Source organism: Acanthaster planci, linkage group LG17 (genome assembly GCF_054643075.1).
Source record: "Acanthaster planci isolate LZ-2023a linkage group LG17, COTS_SCS, whole genome shotgun sequence".
NCBI lineage: Eukaryota > Metazoa > Echinodermata > Asteroidea > Valvatida > Acanthasteridae > Acanthaster > Acanthaster planci.
In genome coordinates, this window is record NC_141793.1 from 12,270,079 (window position 1) to 12,284,598 (window position 14,520).

General features: G+C 41.5%; 2 protein-coding genes across 3 annotated transcripts; one reads left to right on the plus strand and one right to left on the minus strand.

Moving 5' to 3' along the window:
* The first annotated feature begins 125 nt into the window (after positions 1 to 125).
* Positions 126 to 4,802, plus strand: znf622 (zinc finger protein 622). Its single transcript, XM_022224036.2, has 8 exons — positions 126 to 284; positions 1,026 to 1,348; positions 1,541 to 1,715; positions 2,004 to 2,192; positions 2,520 to 2,682; positions 2,996 to 3,126; positions 3,453 to 3,593; positions 4,054 to 4,802. Exons 2-8 carry the CDS (start codon positions 1,028 to 1,030, stop codon positions 4,179 to 4,181), a joined length of 1,248 nt encoding a protein of 415 aa, XP_022079728.2. The 5' UTR covers positions 126 to 284; positions 1,026 to 1,027; the 3' UTR covers positions 4,182 to 4,802.
* Positions 4,491 to 14,466, minus strand: smarcal1 (SWI/SNF related, matrix associated, actin dependent regulator of chromatin, subfamily a like 1). 2 transcript variants are annotated; one of them, XM_087147966.1, is made up of 16 exons: positions 14,346 to 14,466; positions 12,251 to 13,170; positions 12,066 to 12,116; positions 11,633 to 11,816; positions 10,992 to 11,142; positions 10,470 to 10,631; positions 9,622 to 9,687; positions 9,028 to 9,168; positions 8,416 to 8,547; positions 8,077 to 8,157; positions 7,771 to 7,841; positions 7,462 to 7,561; positions 6,607 to 6,789; positions 6,153 to 6,253; positions 5,790 to 5,877; positions 4,491 to 5,533 (listed from the first exon to the last, which is right to left on the minus strand). In XM_087147966.1, exons 2-16 carry the CDS (start codon positions 13,140 to 13,142, stop codon positions 5,051 to 5,053), a joined length of 2,886 nt encoding a protein of 961 aa, XP_087004092.1. In that variant the 5' UTR covers positions 13,143 to 13,170; positions 14,346 to 14,466; the 3' UTR covers positions 4,491 to 5,050. The 2 variants fall into 2 exon arrangements, with proteins under 2 accessions (XP_087004092.1, XP_022079723.2); XM_022224031.2 differs by having other exon boundaries at positions 14,321 to 14,466.
* Between the last annotated feature and the right edge of the window lie 54 nt (positions 14,467 to 14,520).

The window sequence follows — 14,520 nt, forward strand, 5'->3', positions numbered from 1 at the left end:
TTCCCCTTTGTCTTAAAGTACCATTGAACTGATATCAAAGCAAAAATTCAAATATTTTTGAAACTGTTTCTTTATAACGAACGTTCCATTTTACACAAAAGGTATTATTGCACAATCAAGTGTCATGTTATGCAAAATACAGATTGAGCACACTTACCATATCAGCGAATGTGAAGTCCTGACCAGTACGTAAATTCACGCTGCTTTCGTTTGTGAATACCATCTTGTCGTACTTTCCTGACAGTCTCACCACTACTAGTTCTTCATACAAGCACAAATTTAAGGTAAATACATGTATCTTTGTTACTGTTAGACATGTAAGAGACAGGATTTGCTTCAGTTTTGGTTTTTGTTGTGTCCGCAAGTGACTCAAAATCAAATCGTTGCTGTTGCAGTGTATACATGTACTTTTTGCCAGTATACGGGGCCTAGTCCGAAACCCCTATTCTTCCATCAGTCTTAGTTCTATACGGACATCTCTAATTTTCCCTCGTAGTGGTTTATAAGCCATATCAGAAAGTGATAGCATGTCTTAAAAAGTAAGTTTTAGCAGGGAAAATATGGAAGCATTTACTTATTTAGCATGCACAGAAAACACTTAGAATTAAAGAACAAGCTCATGAAGTTTGTGCACAGGATATCACGCCATGGGTGTCAAGTGATGTCCGCATATGAAACTCTTTCCAGTTGCCTTTTTTAACAGTTGAAGTTAACATGATCAGATGATTGGGTGATCCATTCCGGATACTTTGCAGGGACCATGGTCAGTGCATGATGAGCATGATAGGGCTGGGGGTGTTTGGAAGGTCTTGTTCATAAATTTGTTGGAAGGAGCTGGCTTGTGCCACTTTTCTTAGTTTCTTAATATTTGGGGGATAAAATGTAACATGTATAGTCATACTCTTTGTAACTTTCATTGTTGCAACTTCACAGATTACTTTTTAGAATAACACAAGGCCCCATGCTAAGTGATTGGGCATGTAATTTGACATCGTAACGTTTGACCATTATCTTTCCAAATACAGAAATGTCGTCCCTGTCTTTCACGTGCATATCGTGCCGGGTGGCCTTTGCCAGCGCTGACCTCCAGAGGGCGCACTACAAGTCCGACTGGCACCGCTACAACCTGAAGCGCAAGCTGGCTGAGATGGTGCCAGTCACCGCCGAGGAGTTCAAGCAGCGGGTGCTGGACAAGCAAGCGCAGGCGGCCCAGGTCCAGCAGGACTCATCTTCCTCATGTAAAACATGCGGGAAGCACTTCAGTACGGGGAACGCGTTCACCAATCACATGCAGTCCAAGAAGCATAGGGAGACTGAAGCTCGGATTGCTAGACAACGGGAGGTAGAGGTAATGGTGTGTTAACGATACGTTAAGTTTAGCACTTTCATTTTCCACCTGTGCATTTACAACTTTGTCTTTGCTGCAACAGTCTCTTTCCAAATATATGTTGACTACCCAAACCAGTTTTGAAATAATATTTTTCCCAAACGTGGTGTCACAAATGGAACTCGTACAGTTTTTAATGCTTTTTTAATACAGGTTGAGAAGAGAAATGCCAAGAATCGTGAGAAGGGACTTGATTCAGAATCAACAGCGGAATCAAAAGATGTCACTACTGAAAACAAATCTGTTGATAAGGCAGAGATGTCAAAAACCAAAATCAGAGAGAAGAGAGAGAGTTTGGGAGGGGCCTCCAGTTCAACTCAGGATGTTGGTATGGATTTTTTCCAAGGAAAGAATTTCACAAAGGTCATTAAGTACGAGTGACCCCATTGACCTCTGGCCTTGCTTTGGTGACCTTAAATATGTTACAGTTCTTACTTTGGTTATTTTTCTCGTTGAAGTGTTGAAAGAATATGCTTTGGCTCCTTTTTAAGAACCAAATTACATCCCAGCAAATATTACAGCGTTCTTGAATTCCAGATGCAACAAAGATACCACTCGATAATTAAGTGCATAATTAGGAGTGATAACTTGCATTCACCTTTCCACTGGTGTTTAGAAATGGCAGATGATGACGACGAATGGGAAGAGATTGAGGGAGAGCCAATCACAACCACCGATTGTCTCTTCTGCAGTCACACCTCACAGTCCGTGGAGAAAAACTGCAGTCACATGACGCGAGCCCACAGTTTTTTCCTGCCAAACGTGGAGTATGTGTGTGATCTGGAAGGTCTCCTGGCCTATCTGGGTGGGTGAAAATACTTTTTACCAGGGCCAAGTTGGAGGGGAGTGGTTCTAGGGGCATACGCCCCTAAAACACAGTCATGGGTTATTTTGTTGTATAGGAAAAATTATAGATTTCTAGATGATAGATAACTTGTTCTCTTGACTTTTTTATTTCTTTAGAGAATGTTACTTTTATATATTTCCTAAAACATGTTCAAAATTCCATACATTGTCACAAGTGAAGTGAAATGTCTTAAATAACTTCAAAACTGTGTGCCATGTTTGCACAAGTAGTTTTAGCGTTTAGATCCGATTCTTCATAGCTGTCTCTGTATCTGATTTCCAACAGGGGAGAAAGTTGGATGTGGCTTCATGTGTCTGTGGTGCAACGACAGAGGGCGCACTTTCTACTCATTGGATGCCGTCCAGAGACACATGAGGGATAAGGGACATTGTAAGCTACAGTATGAGGGCGACATTATTTACGAGTATGCCGACTTCTATGACTTCAGGTTAGTATTAAATGGTTCATCTGTTACATGCTGTATACATTTTGATTCAGGGCTCATGTACTTGCAAGTACACAACCGTTCAATCTATGCCCGACGCTGTGGAGCTTCTAAGTAGAAAAGATGGATTAGCAGATTTATGTGCAGAGCAAAAATCAGCTGGGAACCAACCAAAATGCATACAAAGTGCATGACACTTTGGTTGGTTTCATGAAAATTGGTTTCAATTTTGCCTCGTGAAATTGCCTCATGAAATTTATCTCCACCCAGTTTTGACGTGTAGCAAAGTAACAGAATCTTATTCGGTTTGGTGCAGAAAAAGCTACCCCGACCATGCCAGAGGGGGTGAGACAGAGGAAGGGGCAGCGGGTGATAGTGATGATGATGAAGTGGACGACAGTGCGTTACAGATCCAACAGGAGGGCTACGAGTTGGTGTTACCATCAGGTAAGAAAATGCAAGTGGAGTTGTCTACAGAAGGGCCACGAGATGAGATGGGCCACCCCACACATTTTGAAGTCCAGTCCAGTGAGTGGGGTTGCAGTGCATGTGCATGTGTCCTTAGGCAAGACAGTTTGCCATAATTGTGTTTCCCGGCCAGGAATTAATGGTTTTCTTTGAGGACGGGTGATTATTGAGCGTACAGTTGCCTACGTGCACTAAAATGGTCGTGCTGAGCCTTGTACTCAACAGATATTAGAAATGTCTTCAATATTTCAATTTCACCATTTTTTTAACACTCAACCAAAGTTTTCTAATATGTTGGCTGACAGGAGCACGAATCGGTCACAGAGAACTCCATCGTTACTTCCGTCAGAATGTACCTCCAGTGCGGCAAATTGTTAAGTGTCACAAGGCCGTGATTGGTCGGATAATGACACAGTACCGAGCCCTTGGCTGGAGCGGGAATAAAGGTAATATTTAAGAGACCAGCAGAAAACAAGCATATGCCTTGCAAAATTTATCAGTTGGACTTAATTCAATGACAAAGCTGCCATTGTACTATAATTACATTTCACATTTTGAAAAGCAGCTTAATAAGTTTCCAGTTCTCTAAAGTTTGCTGTCACATTTTAAAACTTTGAGATTTTGTCAGAAATGAATAGCTCTTCTGGTCTTTCTACCTAAAGGCCAGACATTCTATGCAAGTTCCATCAAATTCTGAGAAAAAGAAGCAAATACATTTGATAACCAGATTCTCAACATGCCAAAGATTTCCTCAAGACAGAAGTTTAGCAGTGGTGTGGTCTGTAATTACTTACAGACGACTTAAAGAGTTTTTTATGCATTAACCGCAACATGATAGGTTACCAGTTGCCTGTACTGACATATGAATCCATCATGCACACTCAGTCTTATGTTATCACTGCACAGGTGAGGCTGCCCAGAAGCAAATCCGAGACATGCGCTACTTTCAGAAGTTCCGCTCCAGGAAGGACCTACACCTGAGCATGAAGGCCAACAAGATGCAGCCACACCTCCGCCCTCAAGTCATCTTCTGAGGAGTGGTGTGTCGCGGTCGCACTTCCTGGTTCAAAAGCTGCGGTGTCCATCCAGGGAATCATGGTCCTTGTGTCCGCAAGCAAGACACTTTACTAATATCACTTTTCATCATGTTATAAAACAACGTATGCTCAGAGGTTGGTTCACCACCCACACATATGCAGCAGTAGTGCCTAAGCATCTAAGGGCAACATTGGTATCAGGTTTTGTAGAAACAAAAGGATCTTGGATATGCTTGAAAGCAACATTCGTTTTGCTTTCTGAAAATCCCAGTTGGAGACATGCTATCTCAGAATAAGCAACACAAGTTTACACAAGCAATAATCACAGATTATAATTCCTATTAATAGTCATGAATGACATGCAGATGGACATGCATATTGAGAAGTGATTTGCATAAGGGCTTGTAACATCTTCGACTTACTTAAAAGGACTTAAATATGAATTATATTTTGTGATTAAAATAAATTTCAAATGTCTTTGATTTTGAGTGGAACAAAAAAAATTCATGGAAGCAAGATTCAAACTACTGATTTGGAGAAAAAGTACCCGATATTCAAAAGGGTAATATTTTTTTTGCATTTCAGAAATCTTGTACAATAAAATGTCTCTAATATTAATGGATGCCTGTTCAGAATTCTGTTGAGATGTATTCAATACATTTTTGAACTTGATTCCTGTGACTGAAAAGTTCATTTGGTGGGAGCAGATATAAACAAATTCAACACAATCCAACAATCACCATTGCCTCTCAAAAGTGTGTCAATTTATATTATGAATTACTGAAATTCCTTGCCTTGAGAAAGTTTTTTGTCGGTGAGGATGAAGCTCACATTACACATTACGCAGGCAGCATGCGTCCCTCTTTTCAACGTTTCAAATTTCTCTGTCTTTTAGAGGGCGGTGCATCCTTACTCTCCTCCAAGGCGCCGGTGTTACATTCGACCAGGGGTTTCTTGACGGCCCAAGGGGTGCTAAACAGGGTCTTGGATTTCTTGATGGGCATCACAGATGGGGCATCCTTGAGATTTTGACTGCCCTCCTTTAATGTGTCACGATGTGTAGTCTCAGATGCCACGGAGGCAGCTGTCTCCTCTTTAGAAGAGCTTGCTTTACTGGTAGTGTCGCCAAGCATGCTAGAACCGACCAACTGCAGTTGATGGTCCTTGTCAGCTCTGACAGCTGTCCAAGAATCCTCTGGTTTCCCAGGATTCATAGCTGCATCGGCACTGTTCTCTGGTTCCTGTGACTCCATGGCCACCAGACAAGCCAGATCCTCCTGCTCCAATGTCTTGTCATCTTCCAGGAAGGACTTCTCAAAGAAAGACAGGATGCTCTTCTGTCTCGGATCCTGAACAGGAAAGTAAAGACGCTGGCTGCATCAATTTTTATCTTTAATATTTCACAAGCACTTGCAACTACAATGGATATCATGGTATCTATGTGAAAAGGAAAATAAACTTGGTTGCTCTAGACAAGGAAGAATGGAACACACCGTATACAAACCTCTAATAAAAACATACAAGATATTAATGTGCAAAATGTGGAGAGAAAATTTAAAATTCTGAAAAATGTCGGTGAAATACTGCAAGTCAGCGAGGGCGTACCTTCAGTGCAGTCATGCCAGCTTCTGAAAAGTCATCTTTGGACAAGCCCGCCTGCCCAAGCACAGACAGTTTCTTCTGTACCAGTGGCCTGATGACATAGACAAACTTTTAATTCAACAGTTGAACATCTGATTCTGTGTTTGATGTTATCACAGAGGCACACTTTGCAGGTGTGCTACAAAACATAAATAATTTTCATATTTCATTTCCTGAAAGTTCAGCGAAAAAAATCAACACTGCTGTTTCAAGATAACAGCATAATGAAAACATTTTCCTCTGAATAAGGGTAGAATTATCAAATCTGCTGCAAACTCAGACCAGCCGTGACTGAGAGCATGTAGGAATTCGCAATCCTTGACCTACCATATGTAGTCATCGGCTGTGCCTTTGGCTATTAGATATCGTATGTTGATTGCATCCTGTTGTCCAATGCGATGAACTCTGTCCTCTGCCTGCACCAGAATCTAAGAAAAGCCACACTAAGTCAATAAAGCAGTTAATGTGATAGGCCAATGGCATGCTGAATTCTTTGGATTGTGGGAAAATGGGCACTGAATCGGGTGTAGGATTATTTCCAAATCTAACTTGTGTCCAGGTCAAAACTTGTGGTGTTAAGATTGATGATGAAAAGTAAAACAAGTTTTGGAAGAAGTTTTGGGATCGGTTTCCAGGCAGTATTTAAAAACAAGATACAAAGATTCCACCTCGTGCAAGGTTTTCCAAATCACAAGACAAATTTTAACTCAAATAGTTTACCTGCCAGTGATTTTTAATAAACTTTAAGCAAAAGCCCAAATCCTGGAAGGAACGAACTTACCCCTGGGTTCCAGAACAATTCTGCAAAGACAACCATGCTGGCTGAGGTCAGTGTCAGGCCAGCGTTGGCCGCGGTGATGGACAGGACGGCCACACGACATGCCTCCTCCTCCTGGAATCTGTCGCAGCATGCCTTGCGCTGCATCGCCGAGGTGCTGCCATCGATGCGGATATAGTCATACTTCTACAATAGGAACGACATCTTGATTTATTTTGTTATTTATAGTGTGAAATGATTGTTGTCAATTTTAACTGATGGGTGCCAATCAGCCTTGAGCTGGACCAAGAGAGGGCACCATTTATTGAGTAACGGAGGTTCCTTAGGTACTAACTGCGCATCACTGGTTCACGAATGACTAGGAAAAAAGCAAGCATTGCGCTCGCATCGTTACCAACAAAATGAATACTCCCCACCAATGCAGCTTTTTTCAATCAATGAGGGGGTGCTTCTGCTCCAGGCAGATAAGTATAGAGTGAGGAACACAACCAAACTAGCAGCTTGAAATGACGGCATGCCCTTTACTCGGCTTCTATCAACGTACCTGCAGCAGTGAATAAATGTATACATCAGGCATGCAACTTTTCCTGGGATCAGCTGATGTCCTCGTTTTTCACTTCACATTCATGCCACGGTAAATTGAAAACCACTGTGCAAAGTCTTGTAATGATTGGAATGTCCTCCTTTTTTTGTCAAAGTCCAAGTTGCACGGCTTTTTGTACATTTGTATCATTATCTGGCCACTGGACATTGCCCACTTAAAGAATTAAGACTTTTCTGGAAAGAGGTCATTTCTTGATCCAGGAACGAAACCTGACAAGATCGGAGTTGAACTGTCGTGTCTTTTCCTTGCTTTACCTTTTGACTGATAGCTACACAAAGGGCATCCAACACGGACTGATGATGCGCAAAGATGAGAAACTTGTGATCAGCTTCCAGGAGATCCAGTACATAATCCCTGAAAACAAACAGAATTTCAAAAGGTCATTTTAAGAAGCCAACATTTACTGAGAGTAGGGACAGCATTTCCTCATCTACTTTTGAGTTGAAGAGCAAAATTAGCATAGGAGTAAGTTTGGGCAGAACTTTGAAATTTCTGGAAACACTGCTTGATTAAAGTGAGAAAAAGTCAACCTATGACTCCCGAAGTTTGGAAAACCAACTCACCTAATGGCTGGCACCTTCACTAGTCCAGTCTCAGCAAAGTACTTCAACAAAATGCCTCTCTGTTCCGATTTCTGAACCAATTTAAAGGGAAAGATGAGATAAATGTTAGGTTGCAACACACTTAACTTTCAAGAGAAATTGACAACGCGTGCTTTAAAGTGTGTGCACACTGCCCTCAAGCATCTGTGCACAGAGCTGATATTAAATTGAATTTTACTTTAACCCACTGGTTTTCCATTTATAAGCTGTATGGCTACTGACGTTGCAATTAGTCAAGGTGAGAGAGTTTAAAACTCGACAACTTACAGACTTCTTTTTGCCCATTTCGTCAGCTGCAACCTTCAGCGACTTGCTGTTTGTTTTGACAACGGAAGGGTCCATTATGACCTGTTACAGACAACAGGCGTTAACATGGAAATAAACCAAACATCAAAAATGCTGTTTCACAAAATCCCTCAAAATAAGTGTATTTAAAATACGGCGGACACACTAGGAGGGCGCTATTTGAAGTGGGCTAACTTTTGAGCAAAGATCAATGAGTTTACCAAACCAAAGAATGTCTTCTACTGTGTATACAATACTTCAAATAGGCTGATGATTACAAGGGCATGGTTTTTATCTCTAATTTGTCGAGTTCTTGCTCACCATCTGCCTGGTCTTGGAAGGCAGTTCCTGAAGTACGTCTTGCTTCAGTCTTCTGATCATGATGCACTCTTCCAGCAGGAGTTGCAGCTCAGTCATGTTGGAAGAGCCAGAATAGTCCCAACCCCATGGATTCTGAACAGCCAATTTCCAATTTTACATGAATATCATGATTAAATCACCCTTAACTCAGCTCTGTCATTCTTGGATGTAACAATCATAACAGTTTGTGAACTGTCTAGCCCTACAAAAGTCCAGCTACAAGATTTTCAAGAGCCTTGTTTTCCAAACCACTAATTTCAAAATTTCAAGAACAGCTTTAGGCCCTTCTAAAATAAACCTGTTAATGACAGCTGCTTACACTGTTGAAAGAAGGAGAATATACAACACAGCCTACATTGTTGAAAATGTATAAGGCTATGTACAATTTCAAACAATACGCACTGAGATGCTACAAGTAATATTCACGGAATGAGAAATATATGCCAATGAAAACACAGATTTCAACAATACAGTTTGTATATCAGGAAACACACACAGTGTTGGAAATATTCAGGATTAAATACACAAATTAAAGAGCAGGACCACTTTCTGCAAATGTCTAGAGGTAATCACCTGGGTTGCATTGCAGTACCTCAGTCCAAACTCATGGAATGATGGGAAGAGTCTAGGAGCCACGCCCAGGATCTGGGTGTAGAGCTCGGATGGTCTGGACAGAGCCGGGGTACCAGACAGGAGAATCACACGTGGTGCTGCCTGTAAACAAAGGCCAAAGTCACTGACTATATTTTTAGAGCTTTTCTTTCACCAGCTGGGCCGCTTTCTAATACTCGACTTGGGCTCCGTCTCAGGCTTCAACTGTTTTTTTTTCTTCCTGACTTTGAGGTTGTAAGGGCAAAAGTAAGTCTGATAGTGCCACAAAACATCAAGTAAGATGCAAAAGAGCCAAACATTACAGTAAAGTACTTCAATGTAAGTTAAACGCTTCAGGCCCACAATCGGGGATTGGTTTCCTACACGAAGCCTGAGATGGAGACGAAGTTGAATATTGGAAAACGGCCTTGGCTTCTCAGGGCTGGACATTCAGGGAGTTTGTTATGTTCTCCATAGCGTGAAAGGGCATGAAGGGGAAGTTATCCTGCCAACTGCCAGAAATTGGATCACTTTGTGGTCCTTGAAAACATGCCTAAAAAGATGACTCATTTTTACCTTGAGAAGTGGAAGAGCTGCTTTTGTTCTCGCTGTCTTGACGTTCTTCAGAAAATGGCACTCATCCTGTAACATTTTGACAAAAAAAAGCACAAAAGTCATTCATTGTATGTAGCCGAGGTCTGACAAATCCTGGACAAAAACATTTCACTTCTGATTTCCACAAAACCTGCAAAAAGCTTATCTGGTTTACCTAATACTGCTGTGTCCAAATTACTTGGCTATGGCTTGAAATTACACACGACTCTGTGGGAATTGGCTGTAGCCACTACTATAGACTGGTGAGTAATTTTTAGGTCATAGCCAAGTAATTCGGACACGGCCTATCATTTCAAACTATTCTTGTTTAAACCACTATTCATAAATATCACAGACAGTCTCCCTATTCAACGACGTATAACTTGACCGTGCATTTGATAATTCCCACTGAGAAGTGATAATGCCCGCTGCATGAATTACGCACTGGCACCTGGATACGAGGCAGTTTAATCGATTCTGATTGGTCAGGGGTCTGTTGCACACGGCAAGCCACGCGCGTACCAAGTCTATAGAGGGAAATCCTTTTGGACAACTTGCACAAGGAATATACCATAAAATGGATGGGGGGTGTTCAGGAAAATGGAAGTAAAATTCTAGAACCAAATCGTTGGAAATCCATCTTTTTGACTCTGTTTCTAAACAGGGTATTGATGACCGGGAATAATTATGTGCTTGGTTGCAGCTCGGGCATCAGTTGCATTCATTCTCCTGAGCCGGTCTTAAACTGCACTGGCCAAGCACATATTTATTGATGATGACATCCTCTTAAAACTGTCTGTAGAAAGCACAAGGAGATAATGAAGATTTACCATGATTACGACTTGGAAGCGAAACTGTTTGAGTTCTGCTGCTTTCCTGTGCATTAAGTCATAGCTGAGGATGTTCACCTGACCTGAGGTGGCCCAGTTTTTACTGTTCAGGACAACATTGATGTCCGTTGGATCAAGGGAAGGTACCCACTTCTCAAAAGCCTGGCCGGAGGAAATGGGCAGAAAGTTTCACTTGAAATAACACTTTGCAAATTGTTATAAGTCTTCTGCTCCAACCTAATTTAGAAACTCTTTGCAATTTTCCCACTTTTTACTCTCTGAAGCTAAACATTTCCTCATCATTCCTTCCATGTGCACTTTCCTTCCAGATCTTTCAAAATTAACAGGGAGATTTTGTGGGATTAAGATAAGTATCATAACTTTACACAGGGCTCAATGCTGTTTGAAACTTTGAAGTGCAATAGGAGCCTGGGGGGGTTGACGATTAATCGGGTGAACGTTTGAGGATTTTTTTTATTACCACAAGGAATTGAATAATCTAGTTGCATCATCATGACTCACCTCGGCCCAGGAATGCCTCACAGAGGAAGGTGAGACAACAAGCACTGGCCACTCTGTTCGGTAGTAGCAGGCTATGCAGATAGCCTGCAGTGTCTTACCAAGACCCATGTCATCTGCTATCAGGACACGACCCTCTCGGCTGATGGCAAAGCTATGTAAGGAAGACAGTGGACCAATCAGGAGTTGTACACTCAAGGAAGTCCTTCCCTCTCCCTTCCCAGTAATGCCAACAGAAATTGCCAGTTACTGTACAAATTCTAAAAAACTATCAGGGGTCAAGGCTTTTGTAAGTGGAAATCTAGACAAAATGTTTGATATGATGAGAACAGGACCAAAAAGATCCAACTCCAAGTTGCCCTAGAGTCCTTGCATGCAGACAAACTTCTATTGGTGACACTGAAGTAACTCTCATTTTTAACTTTAATTCCTAAATGCTTCATTAACCCTAACCCTCCTCAATCCTTCACCTGTTGGAGGACTGAGGAGTGTTAGGGTTAAGCAAACATATAGGAGTTTCAATCAACTAACCCATGTCATCAAAACTCCACACAAAGTGAACTCACACATGCGCCCACCCCCAAGTGAGTGCCACACCAGGGGGTAAAAACAAGCAAAGCTTCTGCCAAAACTAATGTGCTTACTTGACACCCTCCCGCTGGAAATTCATCAACGTATCCACCAGTTTCTCATCCACAGATCTGAGGTTGGCGTCAGGTACGACACGTTTCCCTTCCTGGCCATGGCGTTGCCTACGGAAGGCTGCACACACCGGCTTGGGTAAGGGTTCGATCTCCACTGCTGGCCTGAGCGGCTTGACTGCTTCCACTGGATTAGTCATAATTCCAATAATTCATACAATTTTACAAAAACATGATTGTGCAAGTTATTTGAAAGAGTGAAAACTACGTGAGCTATGCTCATATGAAAAAATTTCTTCAATGCGATAGAAAAGCAGACTGTCAAATTGATTACGAATCAATAATGAAATAGATCAATACCATCTATCTTAATTTCATTTATCAATCAGTCAAGATTTAAAAAAAACAAAATCTAGATCAATTCATCAACACTTACTCAGTGTGTCGTAATCTGACAGAGCAAAAGACCATTTCTTCTCCGAAGCATCTATTTTATCAAACAATAATGGAAATAGCAAAAACACAACTAGTTAGTATCGTTGCTGATGTTCAATGTTGACAGTAAAATCAGTTCAAGTCTGTACCAAAAAAAACAATGATTTGAAACTGAACTTAACCAACCGTAACATTTGCTGGGGATTTCCTTGAAGATCTCAATCAACTTGGCATGGTATCCAACATTCACCACGAATCTCGTCCTTGATATCAGCACACAAGTCCCTTGTGAGGTACTTGATTGTCTGCCTCCAAAGTTGGCCTTAGCTCCACCCCCTTTCTGGGAGAAATCCGGGCGTTTCACGACAGAACCCTGGTTGTTTGTGCGTGCCTGGAAGCCCGAACTTGCTTTTTGAGCCTGTGAATACAGACTAGCGGTCACACTTTGAACAGTGCTGTTTGACTGCCCAGAACTGGCCTCCCCTCCAGATGTTGGTCTTGGTTTTGAGGAGTAGAAACTCATGATAGTTTTGGGTCGTGCAGTATCAGAACTGGTGTTTGTAGATGGAACAGTGTCTCCAACTTGGAGTTTACCCTGTCTTGGTGGATTTATGTAAACGCTGCTGGATGTTGTTACACTTGATGAGTTATTTTCTAATACATGTAACTGTCTATTGCCAGATCTATTTGAAAACTGTACTGATCCTGAAGGTATTTCATTCTGAACTTTGGTTTTAACTGCAGTATTTTGATTAGCATCATTGAAACCTTTTGGTTTCGTGAAGACAGACGTTTGTGATTTTTTTGACCAATCGGATGCCAATGACAAACTTGTACTAGAGTTGCTATCTGTACTTTCTTTAGATCTCAGATTTGTTTGGAGGTGGGATGATTTATGACCGTCCTTCCTACCAAGGTCTTGTGTGAGTGTTGCACTTTTTCGTTGTTCCGATGAGCTTTGGTTTGGCTTAGCAACCTGATGGTTGCCTTGGTTACGCTGAGCTCGCAGAAGAAGTGCCTTTTGTCTGTTTTCCTCCATGCGTCTTTTTTGTTCGGCAGTAAGACCTGATGTCGCCATGTTGACAGAACTACATGTAATGACGTAGCTGAGAAAAAAGAGAAATCTTTGTGAATTATTTCTGAAAGTGAAACCTACTTTTTGCAATTTTGCAAGTTCAGGTCTATCTTAGGGCCTAGGCCTATGACTGTGGTGGGTGAATGGTGGACTTGCACATAAATTTGTTCGATCACCCAACACTATGCCATCTGTCATTATCGGTCACTGTGCCATCAGCTGATCACCTGCCCTTTCTTTCTAAATTCACGTCAGGACATGGCAGGAAGTTGGACATTTCCTTGGAAACAATGTTGCATCCTGCTACCACTTTTTTTCATTAGTTATAAGCTCAATGAATGAAGCAAGGCCAGTCATTGTTAACATGTATCCCCAGAAGAGTGTGGGTCTGCCCCACTCCCACATTCGATTAAAGTCCAAGTTACTCGGACTGCATACAGTGACAGAGTTTGTGCACAAAGTGGAGTCAGGACAGTGCGATCTATCCTAGGACCAAGCCGTAGACATCTGGAAACTTCCAGATGCCATGAGCTTTCAGGGTGGGGTTACTCAGGGGATTGTAATTTGGGGACCCTGTTCCTGTAATAGAGGGGATGGAGCTACATTTTAACTTTTGAATTGATCTTGGGCATGTTGGGAGATGACTGTCACATCATGCTCAATAACTGTCACACTTAGGGTTAATGTTGTCAAAGAAGGGTAGGGTTTTGAGTTTTGAGGGAAATTTTGAGAGGAAACTGTGAGTGTTTTAACACATGACACATGGTGGATTCAAATTTGCATGGTTAATTTATCAGTTTTAAGTCACATTTTCTCACAATTTACAATTTTGAAATTTTCCAAAAAATAGGGTTAGGGCCTACGCCAAGCACAATAAAGAGAGTGTTGATTTTTTTAGGGGGGACTTACCAGTTTTGCAAGATTAACGTTAAAATGTCAAAAAACTGGGGTCCCCAAGTATACAATCCCCATTACTTAAGCTCGAGCAGGCCTAACCTATTAATATCATAAACATGCCATCCTATCCTCCCGCACAAACTCCACGTGTCGGGAATAAAAGACTTTAGGCCCAGGCCTACCATGTTTACGGTAAACTCCCTGACACTGCCTGATTAGGTTGTCATGGTTGTGGAAACATTATAATATTACGCCTAATTTTCAAGAAAATTTGATAAAAATACCTTTTAAATTTCACTTTCATATTACCATGAGGTAGGCCTATGTGGATATAGTCAAAGGCGAATTTTTAAACGTTGTTTCGTAACGGTCTTCTGCCAATGCCACTGTGGAGATCAGCTAGTGGTTCAAACGAACTGCCATTTTTTTCTTGAATGCTGGGAAAAATTCGTCCCCAATCTGTCCAATCACATCAAGTGTTCTA